The 20,308-nt window shown below is 44.2% G+C and overlaps 1 protein-coding gene across 7 annotated transcripts in view; it reads left to right on the top strand.

Moving 5' to 3' along the window:
• LOC112991949 (uncharacterized) overlaps positions 1–20,308 on the top strand; it is a 51,457-nt gene that overhangs the window by 24,136 nt on the left and 7,013 nt on the right. For 4 of the 7 annotated variants that reach the window (XM_064507980.1, XM_064507982.1, XM_064507983.1 and 1 more), the window contains 19 exons: positions 927–1,152; positions 1,503–1,715; positions 1,800–2,006; positions 2,761–2,942; positions 3,593–3,710; positions 6,081–6,170; positions 6,414–6,533; positions 7,183–7,408; positions 7,797–7,930; positions 9,310–9,510; positions 10,290–10,438; positions 11,054–11,213; positions 11,431–11,539; positions 13,039–13,172; positions 14,255–14,366; positions 16,003–16,214; positions 18,091–18,124; positions 18,787–18,927; positions 19,784–19,959. In XM_064507980.1, the coding sequence (XP_064364050.1) occupies positions 927–1,152; positions 1,503–1,715; positions 1,800–2,006; positions 2,761–2,942; positions 3,593–3,710; positions 6,081–6,170; positions 6,414–6,533; positions 7,183–7,408; positions 7,797–7,930; positions 9,310–9,510; positions 10,290–10,438; positions 11,054–11,213; positions 11,431–11,539; positions 13,039–13,172; positions 14,255–14,366; positions 16,003–16,214; positions 18,091–18,124; positions 18,787–18,927; positions 19,784–19,959 (2,944 nt within the window). The other 3 variants (XM_064507984.1, XR_010388074.1, XM_064507985.1) reach the window with 3 other exon arrangements.

The raw sequence follows: 20,308 nt of genomic DNA, 5'->3' as shown, positions 1-20,308 counted from the left end.
CTCAGTTCTTGCAGGCATCTGAAGTTGAATTCTGTATAGCAGATGCTGCCTCACACTTCTCTGATGTTGCTCTTTGCTGCTGCTCCCTGCTCTCCTTGGAGGCAGTGGTCCACCCTGTAGAATAATCTTAAAATGTGCCTGCTGGGGAGAGGGTTGCGAGTACAGCCAGAGCACTGTCTGAGAGAACTGCTCCTATGCTCTCTTTATTTGACTGAAGGGTCAGTGCTCCTGTGAACTAAAGGCTGTCTCTAGTAAATAGTGACCTAGAGACCTGGTGATCCTACTGATGTAAGTTAATTCAGGGATACACACATCTTGTTTTCGCAGTTGGTCTCTTCTTTGGTCCTCCTTTTTTTGTACATAAGTCTTCCTTACAATGTCAGCCTCCAAATTCTGCACCTCACACAAAAATACATGATTTTCGAATGCTTATGAAGCAAGTAAGGAGTCTCTCTTCTTCTGCAGGCAGCTGCAAAGATCCAGTCCACATGTCTTGACGTTAGCTACTCCTGTTAGGATGAATTTCAATTGGACAGTTACTCTCATCTGACTTGGGGAGGCTCTTGTCCCTGTGGATGGGAGACTTGTGCCAAAGCAGTTTATTTCCTTTCTCCTGGGAAATGCAGGTGCTTTTAACATAGCTGTGCTAGTTTTGAAGTATTGTTGTATGTCAAATGACATGTTCATGGGGATGGTAGTGATGCCTTTAAGGACTCCATTAAGAGGAAGTATACCCATTGCACCTACTGACTTCTTGCTTATGTTTCTTGGTGAGTTTTGGAGGGTTGTGCAAGGTTTGCATCTGTCACTGGTATAGATTAAAATGTGCACCGAAGTATACAGTTTATGGAAGTCTTTGTAAGTGTAGAGTTGACCAAATGCTGCCAGATCACTTCTTCATGTTTTTTGTTTTTCTCTTAAAACAGAGAACAGATTGACAAGTTGCAGAAAAATGCAAAAATGCCAAAGACATATATTGCTGTGGTAGGAAACACGGGCGCAGGTAAAAGCAGCTTGTTAAATGCCTTGCTGGGCGAGGAAGCTGTGCTGCCGACTTCTGCTATGAGAGCCTGTACAGCTGTGGTTGTGGAGATCTCCAAGACTGCTGAAACCAGCCCATATGAAGCAGATGTAGAGTTTCTTTCTAAAGAAGTAGGTAGCAAAAATGGACATCGTAAGTTCCACTAGTGTTTCTATATTTCTGTGCGTGTTTCCATACTAGCAGCTTCCAGTGTTGTGGGAATAAGTAACCTGCATTCCCAAAATCCGAATCCCATAGCCTAGAGGTTAAATCCATGATTGTGCCATTAGCCTGCTGCCTGACATGCCACTTGATCTCCATTTCCCGTCTGTAAAATGGGCGCGGAAGTTCCATGTGTGTATGAACCCAAGACATAACAGACTTAATGTTAAGCGTAAAGGTAGAATAACGCATGTGGTCTTTCAGAATATTTTTATAACGTTGTGCATTGTGTGAAATGTGTTTTCATTTCCTATTTAAGGAGTGGTTTAGCGAGTTGAAAGCACTCCTAGAAGATATGAAGGACAAGTCAGGTAACTTGAAGAAACGATGCCCAGATCGCAAGACAGAAGCTGGTGTTGCCTACAGCCGTGTGAAAGCTGTGTACGGGATGGTAGCAGAGCTTTCAAAGCTGGAAGAGTTGCAGGAGGTTACTCAGCATCTTGGAACAGTGAAACACATATCTGCAGTGACGGTAATTTGGGGTGCAAATGTTTGGTATCTTCACCTGCGTTGGTGGTGAGTACCCTTCTCTTATGGTCTCTCTCTCTCTTACTAGGCCACAGATTTTCGCACAAAAATAGAGAAATTTATTGACTCCCGAACTGATAACTTGCGGGACATGAAAGGTGGAGAATTCTGGCCAATCGTTAAATGTGTCAAGATTCGTGTTCCCAAGGCTGATGTCCTGAAGACAGGAGCAGTGCTGGTGGACTTGCCTGGAATACGGGATTCCAATGCTGCCCGGGACAATGCAGCCAAGGAGGTACAGCCGTGTCAGGGATTGAAATCCTTTGAGAGCTGGCCTCTGGCTTTTGTACCCTTTAGCGTGTACCACCCTAGCGTGCCTCCGGCTGTTCTCTGGGTGGTCCTCCCTCACGCGTGAGGAAGTAACACCGATTATCTTCAGATCCAGCTAGCTAGAGCATTAGCTGGATCACTGATCCGCAGTGATCGTGGTGACCCTTATGGGCCGATTGCGCTACCCGTATTCCCTTTCCATGCAACAGTCATGGGAAACACTGACAACTCTTGACTAATAGGTATCTGATGCCTGTATTAACCTCACCTGCCAGCACAGCCAGTTTTTGGATATCTGCATCTGTCATTTCTTGTTTATGTCAGCATGTTCATTAAAGACATCCATCCTCCACTGCCTCTGTAGGAAACAGAACAAATATTATTTGGTGGTTATTGTGAATTTGGGTGAGCTAATACCTGCAAAGCACCTGTAGCTTGCAATATAGGTACATAAGAGGCTTTTGTAGTTCTTGTATAAGTGGATTGGGAATTCTCTTTGTGTATGCTATCCAGCTGGAACTTTCAATAGCAATTACTCAAGTGACTCTTGTTTAACTCTGTTCAGTTTTCAGGACACCGGAAAAAGTGTTTCTTAAATACATCAATTTCTGACAGTTCCTGTTAAAGTCATCATGTAGTAGGAGCTGTCTGAAATATTTCTGTTTTGGAATGAGTCACCGTAGCTTTCCTTGAAACTTGCTTGCGTTTGTGTTCTCCAGTATCTAAAAAACTGCGATGCCGTGTGGGTGGTGGCCAACATCAATAGAGCTGTGGATGACAAGACAGCCAAAGAGATGCTGAACATCAACCTGCGGAGGCAGCTGCTCATGGATGGCCAATACGGGCGCTTAGCTTTCGTCTGCACCAAGACTGATGCCTTCAACATTTCAGAAATAATCAGGTAACTTCCAGTCCTTTGCAAATTCACATCTTGCACAAAGTAATGGAAATTGCCAGGGTTCTGTGAAATTGTTAATGGCTTTAGAAACTTGCTGGGAGCCTAAGAACTGTGCTTAATTTTCTAAAATAGGAGGGATTACAATTACATGCTGAAGAAGTGTTTTTGTGGATATAAGCTGTGAATGAGTTGGTGTAGAAGCCAAGAAAACTGCATTGCCTTGTAGAGAGATGGGTTGTAATCTAGTGACTGCACTGCCATGATGACAGGATAATTACCTTGACTGCAGTGCAGCTGTGGCATGGTTACACTGCTTTGGGTCTCTGCATTAGCTTGTGCTAGTATTAGCTGTCACGGGATAGGCTGGTATGTTTGCACAGCATAGCTCTGGGCTTTGGATCAGATCCTAAAGTATAAAAATCCCAAGCTGCATGATACACCAGTCCTCCAGAAAGACTATGGACCGAGTATGATGCAGTGTTAAGTCAGGTGAGTGTTTAGTTAGTTGCTGCTATTAAGTGTAGTTGATGCAGAAGATGTCTGTAATGCACTTGCTATAAAAGTACTGAGTTGTGACAAGTCCCATTGCAGTGTTCTTTTTCAGCCCTTTACTTTCTGCCTCTGTTATCTGTTGTTTGACTTGGATCTTGTAGTGATCTGGATTTAAAAGATGAGATTGAGCCAATTGAAAGGGAGTTGGAAGACCTGGAGAATCAACGAGTGCAAATGGAATTAGAAAAGGAAAGTCTCTATGCTGAACTTCAACAGGAGGTCAGTCACTGCCTCACCACGAGCTGTTAATGTAGAGAGAAAGCAGCCCTGGCTCTGTCTGCTGTTCCTAGCTGGTGGGTCACTGGGTAACTCGTTGCTTATGAGACCTTCCAGCAAGACTGACAAATGGTGGTGATGGTGGGGGGTGTGTGTGTGTGTGTGTGTGTGTGTATTACTGCAGCCTATCGTTTATCCAGGATTTTTGCTTTTGGGCCAGCAGTGGTTTTGACCTCTGATTTAGTCTGTCCCAAAAGACCCATGATTTGGGGGACTATTTAAGAAGTTTATGAATACTTATTTCATAATTGGTCACAATGAAATAGGGCCTATTTCGACACCATAATTACCCTCACGCTGACGTGGCCCTGGCTGAGTGCTCGGTGACACCTGCCAGCAGAGACTCCTCACTCCATCTAGCAGTAACCCTCCGTAGCCCTGCGCTACTCTCAGACTGACTCTGGGGGTTAGCAGGGAGTACCCCAGTCCCTGAGGTCCACAGGTTTCTTTCAGGTTGGTCTTTCACAGGCCTTTCTGCAGTTGATTTTGTGGTCTTGCTGCCTTCAAGGAAACCATTTTCAGCATGTCAGAGTAAATGAGCTATCGTTTACAGTTTTCTCCAGACTAAACCGAACAGTTCGGAAGACCCCAGGAAGGCCAGTTCTGGGTCTTCCAGCATTCTTAACGATCACAGAGTGTTGCCAGATGTTGGGGAGTGCAAGCTGATCTCTAAAGCAGCGACAAAGCTCCCCAACTTCTCTTTTATTCAATAGCTTTTTGGAACTTAACTGGAGTTCTTGTCAGCAGTAGCTGTTTATACAGATATAAATGAAACAATACTTGAAGGTTTGGGAGTGCAAAGCTCCACCCAATTTTGGTGATGTGATTTCTCATGCTAAACCTGACCTTATCTGCAAATTAATTGTTTATTACATCCATGACTTCCCTTTTCCCAGACAGCATGACTTGCAGTATGAACCTTTCTCATGGCTTCAGACTTCTTTGTAACTTCACAGAATCAAAACATGATTGAGGTTGGAAGTGACCTCTGGAGATCACCTAGTCCAAGCCCCCTGCTCAAGCAGGGTCACCTAGAGCACGTTGCCCAGGATCATGTCCAGATGGCTTCTGAACTTCTCCAAGGATGGAGACTGCACAGCCTCTCTGGGCAACCTGTTCCAGTGCTCTGTAACCCTCACAGGAAAGTTTTCCTGTATGTTCAGACGGACCTTCCTGTGTTTGTTAATGTTATAACAGCATTATATCAACGTTTGGTGGTTCTGCAGCATTGCTTTGACAGTTTTCTGTAGAAATCATATGTGACACTAATGATATAGATGACTGACTTAGCAGACAGGCTGTGTCTCTTTCCCTCTCTTTGTCAGTTTTAGAAGTTCAAACCTTTGCAAAAGGGGTAGCAAGTGACCCATACTGAGTTACAAATGAACAAAACTGAGTGTTTTACATAGAGAATAAATTACTTTTACCTTCCGAATTTCCAGCCCAGACCTGATACAGCATGTAGCTAATTCTTTTTATAGACTGCATATGGTATGCATTTCACACAGTGTTGGAACACATCACAGTCATGCATTAAGCAATGACAGCATAGCTTGTTTTCTCCTTTGGAGAAGAAATTCTTGCAGTAAACAGTTTGGTTTTATTTTTATTAAAGCTCTAATTTGCTTTTTATCTTTGTGGAAAGGGAACAAAGAAATGTTTTTGCCCCTTGGTGTGTAAGGTGGGGGGATTATGATGGCCAGCTCATGCCCCAGGGTCTCCCTGAATTGGAAGTTCTCTCTGCATAAATTGGATCATGATCTGCCTAAGCGCCAGCACAGTTACAGTATTTGGTGTTTTGTCAACGTCCTTGATGATGGTTGTGTGTGTGTGTCTCTCTTCCTCTCCCCGCCCTAATCAGGTCCCCAGGCAATGCCAGGAAAGAAGCTTTGACAGGGTAACATTGAGGTTGCATTTTTCAAGTTTAGGTTAATCTTGTAAGTGTTAGACTAGGGAGCACAATTAATGTTGTGATGGTATTTAGGGGTCTCAGAGCATTCTCTTCCGAGTATCACCAGTGACTGTCTAACAGCATGGGGCTTGTGCCCTGAGGAGGAAAAGCATTTGCACAGGACACAAACAAGTACATGGGTGCTTTTTTTTCCTGATAATAACAAAACAAAACAAAACACCCACCACCACCACCACCACGAAGTGCTACAACCTTAGAAAGCACCATCACAACCAGAATGAAAGTTTGAAAACTTGGTTGATGTCCAGATTGTGTGTATTTTGTGTAGCTTGACCTCTGGGGCACTGTGTAGTTGAATTCTAGACTTTGAAAGTTTGTTCCAATCTTCTGTTCTTTTGTAGCAGCCAGGGCAGGGACCTCATGCAGGAAATTCAGCCTCATTTCAGAAGGAAAATGAGCTGAGGAAGATGATCTTGGAGAAGGAATTCAAAGTGAGTATTTTTGGAGCTTTGAGCTGAGCAGCTGTCTGGTCTGATTGAGAATAAGTTTCTGTTAAGCTACTACTCTTGCCCTCTTTCAAGTGTTACTCTTCTTGGACAGTCACTTTATGCAGTAGACCTCCAACTCCTTTTTTTCTAAGTTATACCTTTACCCTTTTTTATTGTCATTCTCTGTTTTCTGTGGATGGTGCCATTTCTGGGGATGATACCTTCATAACCTTCCTCTTTGTTAAGATCAATGCCTTACTGAGAGAGAAAGAAGCAAAACTTCGCGCCATTAGTCTGATCTGTGTTCAGTCCCGAAACAAGTACTCCAAAGAACGAATTTGGCTGGATTTCATCAATGGCCTTCAGGTATGAACTCCAAGATGTACCATTGTTGTTTCTGCAAGAGAAAAGGAGATGCTCTGAAGCTGTTATAGGTATTTTGTTGCTTTACTAACCATTGAATGACCATATCGGAATTCTGGAAGAGCAGCATGTGCAAAAATAGACAGGCAGCCCATCCTGTTGTGGTGCTGCCACTCTTAACTGACATCTTTCTAATGACAGGAGAGGAACCTTTTAGAACTGATGAATTCCTTTTTACTTGTTCCTGGAGATGACTCATACTCTCATTCATAGCTGTAGGCCAGAAGGAAGCACTAAGTCGATGAGTTGGTCTGATTTTCTGCACAGTGAAAGAATTGGCCGTTGGCAAGCCAGAAACCCTGTGGTTTGGAGCAGGGTTTGCAACATGAGGACCCTGTACTGCTTGCTTTGTGTAGTGTAGTACACAGTCCAGAGCCATAACAGCCAGCTGCAACAACCTCCTGTGTGCCTGTGCTGGTGGCGATACTTGGCAAAACAGCGTGTGGGCCCCAGTAGTGGAATATATCCCGAGGAAGGACCAGAGGGCTGGGCAGGCTCTATGCCAGCGCTTAGCACGGCTTTAAGTGGCAGCCTTTACAATTAGTTGCCTGGTGCTCTTTGAGGAGAGATGAAATGGTGGCTTGTGTTACAGGAAATGAAGAGGAAAGCAGCACTAGCTGAATGTGAGGAAGATGAGTATGAAGAGGAAATGGAGGATGAGGAACTAAATACTCTGTACGCAAGTGATCTGGGCGAAGCAGGATTCCAGCATAATAAACTTCAGGTTTTCACAGTCAGTTCCACAGAGTACTTGAAGCTGCATGGGAAGCTGCTCCGAGAAGGACAGCCCCAGGTCTTTCACAACGATGAGGATACAGGTACTCGCAGCTGCACCTCAGCTCGTGTCACGTTGCTAGAGCAGCGGTCTGCTCTCTCTCCTGTCACTAATGCAGTGGTCTGCCCACTTAACGTGGCAGGACACAATGTAGTGGTTCTGGGCATGTGTCCCAGATGTATTCGTTTTTAAAAAGACTTTACTTCTTTCACTGTTTCTTTGAAATACCATTTCCATCTTATCTCTTTCTTGTTCTCTTTATTTCCAGTTTTCATTGAATTGTCTCTTGAATCCTCTATCGTCCTGTAAATCCAGGGTTTTGGGCTCTTCATTTGCTAGATATTTTGTAGGTTCTGGTTGAACTCTTTTCACTTCAAGAAAGATCTTTAAGCAGAGTTTGTGGTGATGTTCCCTTCTGGCTGTTTGTTCAGAAATCCCAGCTCTGAAGAAGTTTGCAGTTCACGCTGCCCTGCAGCATGGCATGGTGGAAACGGAGAAGCTGATAAGAGACATGACTCGTATCATAAGTCAAGTTGTCAATTATCTGACCAACCAGAGAGCAGAGGTAAGCATGGACTTGCACCTCAGACTTTACCTTTTGGTATAAAGCAACTAAAGGCAAGCTGCTTTTTCCAGAGTGCAAAGGACCATGTGGAAGAGTTGCTTGTGATGGCAAGCATGGTCAGTAGAGTCAGACACATCGGAGCATGGGATGACAGCCACCTTAGGCTTTGCTCTCCAGGTGGGGAGTCAGCACTGGGATGGAAGTCAGCAAAGTTGGGATTATGGCCTGCTAGAAGGCCTCCCTTATACAAACAGGCACATTAAGCAGCTATTTACTTATTCTTCCTCCTCTTATTTTGTTTAGAACTCAAACCTGCAGCTTCTCTCTGAAGGTACAGTAGGTCAATGTTGTTTTCAGATATTTTAAATTGACCAGTTTACCTGGCAGCCTAAAGCAAGCTCTTTGCTGACAGTAAAGATGAGGGATAGTGAGACTCAGTAACTTTGAAGGAAAGACGGATGTTGCCTCTGAGAAGAAACTGAAGTGATTCAGTTGTTCTCTGCCCAGCTACGATGTGCAAAGCCGGCTTGTCCTGTGGGCTCGCTTTGATACAGTGAGGAGGACCAATGTTTAACCGGTCATTAATACAGGATATTAATGAGCTATGGCACACTGCAGGCAGCATCTGGCTGCTTTAATGTCTTTTAATGTGGATTTCTGGCTGAAGGGCTCTCTTGGTCTCAGCATGGAGTGTGGGCCAACTGCTTTATTTGAGAGGTGTCTTTGCAAACTGAGTGTTACTTGTTCTGCTAGTTGCAGCTCCAGGTTAAAGAGGTGGGCAGCTGCAGTTGGTTTGAAAATATGTGCATTAGTTACAGGCCTTGGCCTCTGGTCTGGCTGTTTGGCATGGTGCGTTGTCAGGAGGTGACTGGTGGTTCAGGTGGAAAAGCGGCTGGAGCTTTTGCTAGGGCATGTGGAAAGTAATTGGTACAAAGCTGCTGGGTGTGGACTCTGAACCAGATTCTTCTTCAGCCGGTCCTTCAGTTCCTTCGTTGCTAGTGCCCAGAGACTGCAGCAATACCACGAGATCAGTGCAGAGCAGAAGTCTCCAGAGCCATGTCTGCACTGCTTTGAGGTAGTGGTTTTGGGAGCAGCATGGGCAGGATCTGATCGCCACAGATTGTCCCAGGGCAGCGTGTCTGGGTACGTCTGGCAGAGTGCTGAGCCTCTGGGCTTGCTGGGTACACGGGATCTGTTGGTTTAGAGGGCACCCCCTGACCGTGCCAGGCGCTGTGTTTGCAGGGTTGTTTTCTGTGCAGCCATAGATCAGGTGGTGAGGGCTGATGTAGCCTGGACGTCACCATGTGGGGACACTTGCCCTCTTGTTAAATGATGTTTGTTGTGTGCTCCTGTTGAGATCCTTTCTGCTTGTCCTCTAGGACCACTCTCAGCGGGCCCAAGCTCAAGAGATCATACAGACATGCCTCTTGCAAGTGCCTGAGCTTCTCCAGGAGGCCGTGGATGACAGCGTCCATGAAATCCAGTACTGCTTCTCTGTCCTGCTGCTGTCCCACCTGAAGAGGGGAGCCAGAAAGGCAGAGGACGTGTGCGAGGAGAAAGTCAGAAGCTGGGGGCTACCTGTAAGATACAAATTAGGCTTTATGCACTGGCCCCTCTGCAACTGTCTGTGACTGACAGCACTGTTACTGCTCCTTTCCACTTGCACTTTGTTATTTGCTCTCTGTAGCCTGTCCCTTGCTGAGTGTGGAATTAAGAAAAAGAGAAAATCTAGCTTATCCTAAATTGTCTTTGGGAACACAGTGAAGACTGTCTTGTGTCTTGTGCAGCATTCAGAGTTGTAGAAATGCAGTACAACTAGGATGGGGTGTTTTGGATAGTAAAGATCAGGGTATTTCGTTCTTTTTATACAGGCGGGTGTACTACTGCATGTTAGTTACTGGCTGCTCAGTACATGAAGACAGGCTTTGTTTGCTACTGTCGTGTTCTCTGCCTTTCCCATTTAAGTAGTGCCGCATGGGTTTTTTTGCTTTTTATTTTATTTGCACGGAAACAGTGCATGCAACCACGGATTTATTTGTCTTGGTTAGCGGGCTTCCATGTGACAGGTTGAGCGTAATGGCCATTATGAAATCCATCAGTCATGTTCTGAATCATCTGTCTGTACCACTGTAGTGCAGCGTTTGGCCACTACAGGAGTGGCCAAGTAATTATCAACAAAATAAGCTGACTACCTGTGAGCAGCTCTTGTTAATTAATTTTACTTTCTTTTTGCCATGTAGCACTCCAAAGTCCTGCGCTGCTCAGACACAGCTATATTACCCAGCCCAAGGTTTAAGAATTGTTGTAGCCTTCCTAATGTGTGTTGAAATACTGTGATAGAACCTCCCTCTTTTCACAGCACTGTGGCTATCCGTACGCTACGTATCGAGCTGTGTGTGCCCGTCAAGGCGTGTACAGCTCTGTGGCGTGTGGGTTCATCGACTTCAATGAGCAGCTCACGGAGCCTATATACAGCACCATTTCCATGACCTGGAATGAGGTTTTCAGGTACCTCCCTTTGACTGTTTGCCACAGAATTTCCATTGACCTGAGAGATTTCTGAAACCAGTAGTATTAAAACAAATGTTTCTTACTGACTACATTCTGTGCCAGTGACTATTAAGGAAGCAGGTACAAAATGGAGGTTCTCCAGCCTCTCCAGAGCCAATTTCTTCTGAGCATAACAGGTATGAGTGCTCAGGAGGACATGCTAGGTAATCTCTCCTCAGTGGCAGAACCAGGTCAGCTCATTGCTTTGCTTCCTGTCTGTGTGCTGATCTCAACTGATTCTGGTGTGATTGTGGAATGGGAGCTACTTCCTCCAGTCATCGCTAGCAGGGCGAAAGAGAGACTTTAAACTGTCAGAACAGAACAACTGAAGTGCAAAATTTAACAGGATGTGAAAGGGTATTCATTTATGAGTATCATTTGGGAAGAGCTTAGGTTATCTTCCAGACTTTTAGTACCCTGAAGTACATCTGTTTACAGTCTCATAATGTGAACCATTTCCACATAACTCAAGTGATGTAAAGACTGGGAAAGCAGAGCCCCGCAGAATCTGATCAGGGGTTGGCTGCTTTGGCAATGAAAGATTTTAGCTTGTATTTCTTTCTCTTCTTCCAGCTCTAAACTCAGTGAGTCTGTGAGACAGTTTAGCAAAGCTGTTCTGGATAAACTGAAACAGTTCTTCAAAGATCTCAAGAACAAACTCTATGAGAAAGGTGGAAACACATATTCAGTAAATCACATACAGAGGCAGCAAATGGAAGCTGCTCAGGCTTTGGTAAGCAAGAGGGCCTGGGGAGTGGGTGCCTTTCAAAACTTGTCTGTCCTGTGCTGAGAAAAGTTTTCCCTGTAGTTAGAAATTTTGCTGAATTACTTAATTTCAAGACCCTTCAGTTTGAAAGTTCTTGGAGAGTGGATGCTTTAACTGAAATGCTGGAACTATTGAGTAGCTATCCATCCTGATTTTTTTTTTCCCTCCTATTTTCTCCTCTCAGTTATGTAACTTCATTCTTGATCAGATAGATTACATCAATAAAAGGCAGCGTGGTATATCTCGTGTCCTGACACCAGAAATACAGGCTAGCATGAAACCGGTATACACAGGTAAGAAACACTACAGCTGGGTTAAATTTGACCCTCTGCACTTTTTTTGTCTCTCTGTTCCTAAGCTCTGCTAGTTAGGGTTCACAGATACCCTGCATGGTACAGTCCACATAAATAGACAAACACAGACTTAGCTGGGAGGTAGAAGCAGTTTGGTTGCATTGGCATGATGCTTTATTTGAACTGATTGAGACTGCTGAGCGCTGGCTGAGGGTGAGTTAACCTGGACAGAGCGCTGTGCTCCTGTCGTTGCCCTGCCTCTATGAGGCTGCGCAGGGGAGGTTAGACAGCACCCAAGGGCCTGGGTGGTGAGGTAGCCCTTGAGACCTGGCAGGCACTTCTCTCAACCAGAGATGTATTCTCTCACCTCTCTTCCATTGCTTCGATTTCAGAGTCATGACTTACATCCCTTTACATTTTCATTACTGAATATCCACTAAGCCAAGTAGCTTCCAGAGAAGAAAACCAAGAATTATGCTGCAAGTGCTGTTGAGTTGCACAGTACCAGGGCAAGTTCTGTCATAGAAATGTAGCGTCAGTTCTGAGTGAATTGCCGTGCCTGTCGTGGCAAAAAGTGTTAATGGACAAACAGGGAGCTGCTTCTGTTTTGCAGCCTTTCTGCACCTTGTAGGACCTTGCTGGTTGGTTTCTGATTGCATAGGTCAGGAATAACTGGAACTGGAAAGGCCTAATAATGAGAGAAGTGGAACATTTTAGGGCAAGTTTTAGCAGCAGCAGAGATCTGGGGAGGTGCCTCAGTATCTTCTGAAGAGGGTCAGGATATGGCCTACCAGCTAAAGTAAAGTTGTTGACAGACTGATAGGTGTTGAGTGTTGCTTGCTGGAGAAAGCAGTAGGGATTGTATTCAGCGTGCTTTTCATGCGTATGCTTACGCTAAGCTGCAGGGATTGCGTGCAGTGCATTTTGCATGCGTGTGCTTAGAACTCCCTCTAGAGACAGGCAGCAGAGTTTGCGCTTTCCCCGTTCCTTACTGCTGCTGCAGTTCTGCAGTAGTGGTGGGAGACTCTAAAGCTGACCCACAGCAAGGACTGGGGTTTGCTAGAGATGCCTCAGAGATGGCCTCAGGCTGGAGGTTGGTTGTGTGACCTCGGAGGCAGCAGGGTGGATATGTAGCACTGTGTTGTGTGTTGAAGCCTTTCACAGCTGTTCTTCTGTCCGTGTCCCTTACAAATTCTGTGACCCTTGTCCCTAGAAGAGGAAATCCTTTCCTGATTTTCCGCTTGGCTATTTGGGCCTAAAATCACAAGGTCAGCTTTGGCTCTCTGGCTACTGCTATTCCCATATCGCGTAGTGTGGCCCCTTCTCACAAGATGCAGCGTGACAAGTTCTGATCAGTGGTCTCTGCAGACTGTACCTCTTTTCGGGTGTATCCGTTTGCTAATTACTGCATGTGTTGGGAGGCATTTTCTGAAGGAGTAGAATGTGCATTAGGACTTGTAAGATTGTGCTGGTATTTAAATAATGTCTCTCTTTTACAGTTTGTAACCAAGTGAATGGTCCAGGTTCTTTCCAGAGAATGAAAGACCTCATGCAGGATTACATCCATGAGCACAAGCAGAGCATGTTCAGCACAGCCACATACAAATTACAGCAACAGCTTGAGTTGCTGCAGGTGAGAAGCAGCAGAATTAAGGTATTCCTTAAAAGTAGTTGGCCTTGTGCTGTAGTTGCTGCAGTTAGCTTGCAGCACTGTGCAGCTAGTGGGTCTTGGAGAAAGCATCTCTGTCCCTTCATGATTGGATAGCAGCAAAAGCAGCTTGAAAGGACAGCCAGCACTGCTCCTTTTAGACCGACTCAGTTTTCTTATGGGGTTGTCAATTTTGATTCTTTTACTGGCCATCTTGTTATGGAAGAGAAGAAACAGCTTCACAAAAAAAAAAGTGTTATTTAATAAAGCATCTGGTGATGAAGTTTTTTATATCATTGGCTGTATCTCTAAAGCAAGTTTAGATAGGCACATGCTGCTGGGGATTATGCTGTGACTACAGTCTTCCATTTCTCTGAACACTTGAATCCTGCTGTGTTTAAATCATGATTAAGATGCTAAAAGGATTTGCAGGTGAGTTAAGTGTAACTGAGCTTCCATAGATGCAGATTTTGTGTCTTGTGTACAATATGTATCCCAATATATTTTTAGGTATTGTTGAACTCATAAGTTAAGCAGTTAATGTATCTTCACGTGAGACTGGAAAAGGGGAACCATTGAGGAGGATGGCAGATCTCCTGTGCTGACAGCTTATAAATTAGTCGCATGTTTCTGTAGCTCCGAAGGGCAGACCTCTTCACTTAAGATTGTAGAATAATGCTGCAGTGATTCAGCTCAGAACAGTTCAGTACCAGTCGATAAGCAAGTGTGTATTTTGATCCTGGTATTTCTGAAATGGGTCTAGCAGGAGTCTCACTAGTTGTTTGCTTGCACATCTAATAACAAGCTCCTGAAATAGGCATCTGCTGTCAGCAGGCTTCTGCACATTCTGCTGTTCATCCTTCCTCCGGCTGCTCATGTGTGGCAGATAACAGAGATCCAGGTGCAAATGTAATTGGGGAGGAAGAGCAGAACATTTATCCTGATCAGTGCAATCTGGGAGATGAAGAGGGCTGGGCAGGAGTTCTGCTACTAAGAGAAACTTGGTATCTCTTTTTAAGAAAGTACTGTATAACATGAAACCCTAATGACTTGTCACTTTTTTTCAGCAATACATCTGTGCCAGTTTTGAGTGGTTGGTGCAGAACCTGAATAAATCTCTGACTAGGCAATTTGAGCCAATACTGAAGACTGTCCAGAAAAATGACAGCATCGTTCCAGGTAGAGAGATCCATGTTTACACTTCTTTCTCTAGTCCCCGCAGAAATGCTTAGTGATAGGCTAAAATTAAATATGCAGCATCTCAGAAGTCAGCATGTTTTTGGGGAACAGCTGGGAGCTGTTTATAGACCCAAAGGTGCAACGCAGAGGTGCAGCTGCCATCTCTGATGAATGCAGTTTGTGCGTTTTGGAGGTAGGCCAAAGCTTGCTGCTGGAAATTGTATTCCTTTCCAAAGCTGTGAAGAGTTACTTAGGTGTAAGGCTCACATGCAAAAAGGTAAGAGCCAGGCTGCGCTCTGCATTGCCTAGTGTGGCTATGTGAATTGTTTCCTCTCTGTTAGACCTGGTCTGCCTGCATCTGCATGCTCTACCATCAGGCAGAGCCTTGTGCTTTAGTGTGTTGTATTGAAAGGTGTGAGAATGACCTCTTAACCACACAGAGGTTTCCATGTTTTGAAAGAAGAAAACCAAAGATGCTCTTAGAAGCCCAGAAGTAAAGCATAGTCCTCTAGCTTGAGCTGGCTGGAGGAGGAAATGCTTCTCTCTCTGCATCAGCAACTTGTTGAAAGAAATGAGGATGTTTAATTGCAAATGTCAGGAAAAAGCAGTATTTACATGTTGTGTATGCACTGAAATGATCAGGACTCAGTTGTCCTGGTTATTACACAGACTCCCAGCAAAAAGACAATCCCTGCTTAAAGAATTCATCCTCCAGACGCACAGTGGTCTAGCAAGTCATTGAAGGCAAAGGAAAAACAGATTCTCATCTTTGCAGGTTAATTTGAAAGACCCATATAAAATAAATAATATTAGTTGTGATCAGGCAAAGTTATCTTACTTGTGCAGATCTAGTAGGGATGAACGGCCTTTTAAAATGGATAGAGAGCACATTAATGATGTCATTGTTTGTTTATCAGCATATTCAGCTCAATTAAGAGATAAAAGACAGCTGGAAATGAATCGGAACATTCAGATCCGAGTGTGCCTCTGGGAAGAGGCACGGCTGGGTGGATGCTGAGCGGTGACACACAGCTGCTAGTTGTGAGTGAAAGCCTGGAGTATCGGCCACCTGGAAGCAAAGCCCTGGTGCACAGCATGGCAGCTGAGAACAGCCTTCTCCTCTGGTGTAACCGGGGAAGGTCTAAACTGCTGCTGCAGATGAGTTCTCAGCCCAGACACTGTGATGAGATTTTGGGGTTAGGAACTTTTTTTTTTCTTTTCTCTTATGAGGGAGAGGCCTGTTTTGGTTTTGTTTCATAAAAGCATTACAATTTGAAGAAAGCTGAGGATCACTGAAACTATTACAGCGGTAGAGTTGGCAAACACCAATTCTGTCCTGGAAATAGGTTGCTAATAGCATTAGCTGTGCCATATAAACTGCTGAGAAATGCAGCCTGTCCATTGGAAAGTATTTCAACTAAGTTATTTGCCTGTTCTCCTGCTAAAGTGCTTACATGGCTTATTGGGATCTCTTCTACAATTGCTACCAAGTTCTTGCTTGAAGAAAAACAAATCAATACTAGATATATGAAATCCTTGCTGTAGGTTTCTCCTGCAGGTGTTCCTGTAGCAGTCCTGAATCATTTAAGGCTGCTAAGCAGAGCAGTAATTCTTCTTCCTTTAATATTTTGTTCAGATTTAGTAAGCATCTGTGCCAAAGTTCACCAGATTTGTAAACTCTCCTTCGTGGATTACGTGCTTCCCAACCCTAGTCAAATAGGTGCCTGTTCCAGATCTGCTTCCCCTGAGAAAGAGCTGCAGGAGGGCAGGGAACCTCCAGACTTCGTGGGAAAGTGCAGTGTTGTCCGTATTGGGACTTTGCCACTTATTCATGTCGCTTCCGTTCAGGTACTGCATTTAAAGCCTCTCTTCCCTGGGGTGGAAGGACAGTGAGCTAGAAGCAGTGGGAGATGTGCAAGAGAGCCCACCAGGGCTAAACGTGCCAAGTGGAGTGGTACTCTGGGCCCCAATATCAAACATACTGTCATACGAACCTGTGTTCTTGTCTCTGAGAGTGAGCATAGATAATGCTAAGGAAAAAAAACATTTTTTTTTAAAATATGGAATGTATAGAATAATACCTTAGTTGATATATCATCTCCCTGCTTCCAGCAGCTTATATAGCCAAAACACATGGTATTTTCTTCTTTCCTGCACCGAGACTCTCTAGTACGCACTGCTGGGCCCTGTCTCGCCTCTCTCTGTGCAAGTGGCTGCTCACTGGTGCACACCTTCTTTCTGCATGTTTAATTTGAGGAAGCTGGGTTTCTTGGCTACTGTTTATTCCAGTGCAGACTTGAAGCTGGGCTTCTTTGCAGTTGATTCAGATTGTCACAAAGTTTCCTCTTTTAAGTTGAATTTCCCTTCTGCTTAAAGTTTCTTCCAGGCATAGCAGCTTGCCACAGTGCTTTTTCATAAAATTTGAGATCATGTTAGATTTTGAAATCTTAATTTTTTTAGACCCTGGTACTTCTCTGTTTTATTCATGTGTTGGACAGCCATAAAATTTAGGTTTCTTTGAGAGCTTGTAGGCTGGCCTGATTTTAAATTTGGATCTGTTTATGGTGGACCTGCAAAATCCATGGCTTCTTTACATGTTAGGTAGTCTGCAAGTCACAGCGAAGGCTTGAAAGCTCCAAAGAAGATAGGAGTTGTGGTACTGGTCGGTCCAGTGTTCCCTCTTGCCCATGGCACTAAAAACTGCTAGCTGCAGAAGGACACGTGGTACCTGCCTGCAGCTGAAAGTGTTCCCTAGTTGTCTTTTAACTTATCTTTCCAGCCTGCCAGGAGCCTGGTTACAATCTCAGCACCTTCTTTCTGAAGCAGCTTTATTTAGCAAACGCTCTTTACTTTTTTTTTTTCTTCTGCGCTGTATTTGCTGATACATAAGGTGAATTTAACAATGCCTCAGCTGAGAAAAATGCTTTTATGTGGTGCTTCAGCTTTTCTTCACATATCTTCATTCAGAAAAGTTAAGAAAAACACCTGTATTATAGAACTGTTTTGTAAAGGACTGATTGTTAGAAAAGTATAAAATTGCACATATGTTTCAGACTTATAAATTAAAATTTTTATCAGTACTTTAGTGTGATACATCTATATGTACTTCCACAACACAGAATTTGCTCTCCTACATTCCCATTGTGTAAATCCACTAAGGCAAATATTACTCCCCTCACTTAACTGCTCAGATGTCAGCATGGAGGAAAAAATAACATTCAGGTTTTATTGTCTGTTCACCTACAAATGAAAGAAGAGTATGCACACGGCAGTGAACTCTGCTGTTGTGTAATATATAGCTTATTTTCTAAATTACCAGTCTTACACAACTCATGGAGCTCAGACTCACTGCTGTGTAAAGTGTAAGTGTACTATGTCCTGTCCTAAAAATGAGTTGTGAGATTACAGCAGTCAGCAGCGTTATAGAGCTAGTGCTGTTTGGAGGCACTTGTTAACTTCTAAGCTTTCAGTCCAAATTATTACTTTGAGGAAAACTTTTACTTACATCCACTTCCTTTATATTCCACTTCCTTCCTTTATAAATTTGTTCTTTAACAGCAGACTTCATTATTTGGTATTTAACTAATTCATTGACTTATATACGAGGAGTTTTAGCCAAGTTAAATACGCGTTTTACTTTGAAATAGATTGGTATTCTGACTTTCTATTTGCTATTTGTTAATTTGTCATCTAATGAAGAATATTTTTCCCTTTTGTCTTTAAGATATCTGTACAAGAAATCACCATCAGCTTCAGAGGTCAGTAATTTATAATCATAGTTAGTTATTGTTTATCCTCACCTTCCCTTTTCCTCTGTGAACTGAAAATGGAGGGATTGTCTGTAGCGTCTGGAATTTGGCATCTGTGTGTTTTGAGCTCCTGAGAGAAGATAACTGTGCTGTAGCTGTGAAGCTTTGGGTCAGCAGGTGTGTCCTCCTACTCAGGCCGAGCAGCAGTTTCTCAGTTTCCCAGACACCGTAACTGTTGCAGAACTGTTGATTTGGGAGGGCAGGGGAAGGGCAGGTCGTGCACTGAATCATCTGCCCGCACAAACTACATGCGTGCTCCCCCAGCAGAGCACATGCACTTTTCCAGTGCTACTTTTCCTGCACTTCCAGAAAAGACAGGCTCAAACTTCCAGCTGGGCGCCTCTCCAGGCACGTAACCTGCTAACCTGTATAAACCCGTTTAACTAGCGCTTGGATTTCCCTGTGGGAAGTCTGCACCAAGGCTCCTAATGACTGACCTGCTTTGAATTAAGCCGACTACATTTTATTCCCTTTGCTGTTGTCTATTACTTTAGATTAATTGAGAGTTTTACAATAATGTTTCTGTCCTAGGAAGCTGAGGTAGGACTTTGCTAGGTTTTGTGTTCCAGCGTGTTTCTGATTAAAACAGCACTCTGCTCCTTCCTCCAAAGGGCATGCAAGCCTGACGGTGCCATTCAGCAGCGTGTATCTGTGTGAATGCTGCTTCCATTTGTATTATCTGAACCTGCACGTTTCTCCTGAAGGTGCCAAGGATATTTACGCCAGGTTGGGAGCACGGGCTCCCAAAGCAAGTGAGTGGGACGTGCTCCTTTAACTGCAGAGTTCTACTCTTCCCTCTTTTCTCTCCTCTTCTTCCTGCTATGTGCGCTCTGGTCTGGAACTGGAGCCTGAGATCCTTCAGCCGTCATGCTCAAGCAATACATGGGTTATGACTGAGGAAAGCATCTGGTCCCTGTCACGTTGGTGGGGGCATCCAGAAAGGGAAAGACAAGAATAGTTCTGTGTGGGTGTGGTGGCGGGGGTAATTTGAGGGTTGTTGGGGTTTTGTTTGTTTGTTTTCAACCTTTCAGGAAGATTACACTTCTGTAACTCACTTGGGCATTTTCACCTTAATAGGTTTCATGCCGTTTTAGGGACTTGGTACTAACACCCTTAATGGCTCCTGATATTTCGCTGTAAAGCACTTGTTCAGGGGCTGGCATTGCTTTAACTAAAGGTCCTGCATTCATCAGCAAGTGCTGGGAGCATGCAAGAGTGTGTCAAGTGGACATTCAGTGTGTTCCTTCTCCTTTACACCAGCTGCGGCGGGAGAACATGTAAGGTCCTTTCTGTCCTGGCTGCAGCCAGTATGTGTGTTGAACTAGCCGGCGCCACAGCAGAGGTTCTCCTCCATTTCACTTTATTGACTCGTACCCGCAGCCGTTCTAACGAGTTGCTCTGTGGAGCTGGTGGCATCGTGGTTCTCTAGCATCACGTCCCATGACGAGAAGATGCAAATGGACCTAAATTACAAAGCTGGTCTGATGTCACCCCAAGCATGTGAAAAGTAGGATGTAGGAGGAAAAGTAATAACACTGTTAATCTTCAACACATTAAGGCATTTCTGTGATGCCTTTTGTAATGTTGTTTAATTACGATGATTTTCAGACCTAGGTAATGAGGAGGTTCTTGTTGTCCTGGAGACGCCAGAGGACCCGGGGTCTTTCCGTAGGTTGATTGAATTCATATCAGAGAAACACTCTGGCACTCCCTGGTTCCGCGAGCTGAGCCTTCAGCGGGGAAGAGAGAAGCTGGAATCTCTGCAGGTGTATTACACGGCCGGGGTGAGTTGTCCTCCATCCTCTTTGCTGGTATAGACTATTGCGGGAAGATTGTTGGACAGTTGTTACCAGAGAGAGGGAGAATTGTACATGGGTTGCTGAGGAGAAAAAAAAAGCAGTAGACGAATAAATAAAAAAAAAAAGATGAGACCTGCAGGCCAGCAATGCTCTCTACCACTGAGACAATTCAACAAGTAGTGATTATTAGACTCTTATTTTAGTTAAAAAAAGAAAAAAAAAGAAAAAAAGACTACTCAAAAATGCAAAAACTTAACATGTAGGAGAAAGCCCTTCTCTTCTAGCCAAATACTGATCACTTAATACACCAAACTTTTCTGCCTTACATTTAAAC

Source organism: Dromaius novaehollandiae, chromosome 2 (assembly GCF_036370855.1).
Source record: "Dromaius novaehollandiae isolate bDroNov1 chromosome 2, bDroNov1.hap1, whole genome shotgun sequence".
Taxonomy (NCBI): Eukaryota; Metazoa; Chordata; class Aves; order Casuariiformes; family Dromaiidae; genus Dromaius; species Dromaius novaehollandiae.
The sequence above is the reverse complement of the archived record's forward strand: the minus strand, read 5'-3'. Positions and strand labels throughout refer to the sequence as shown.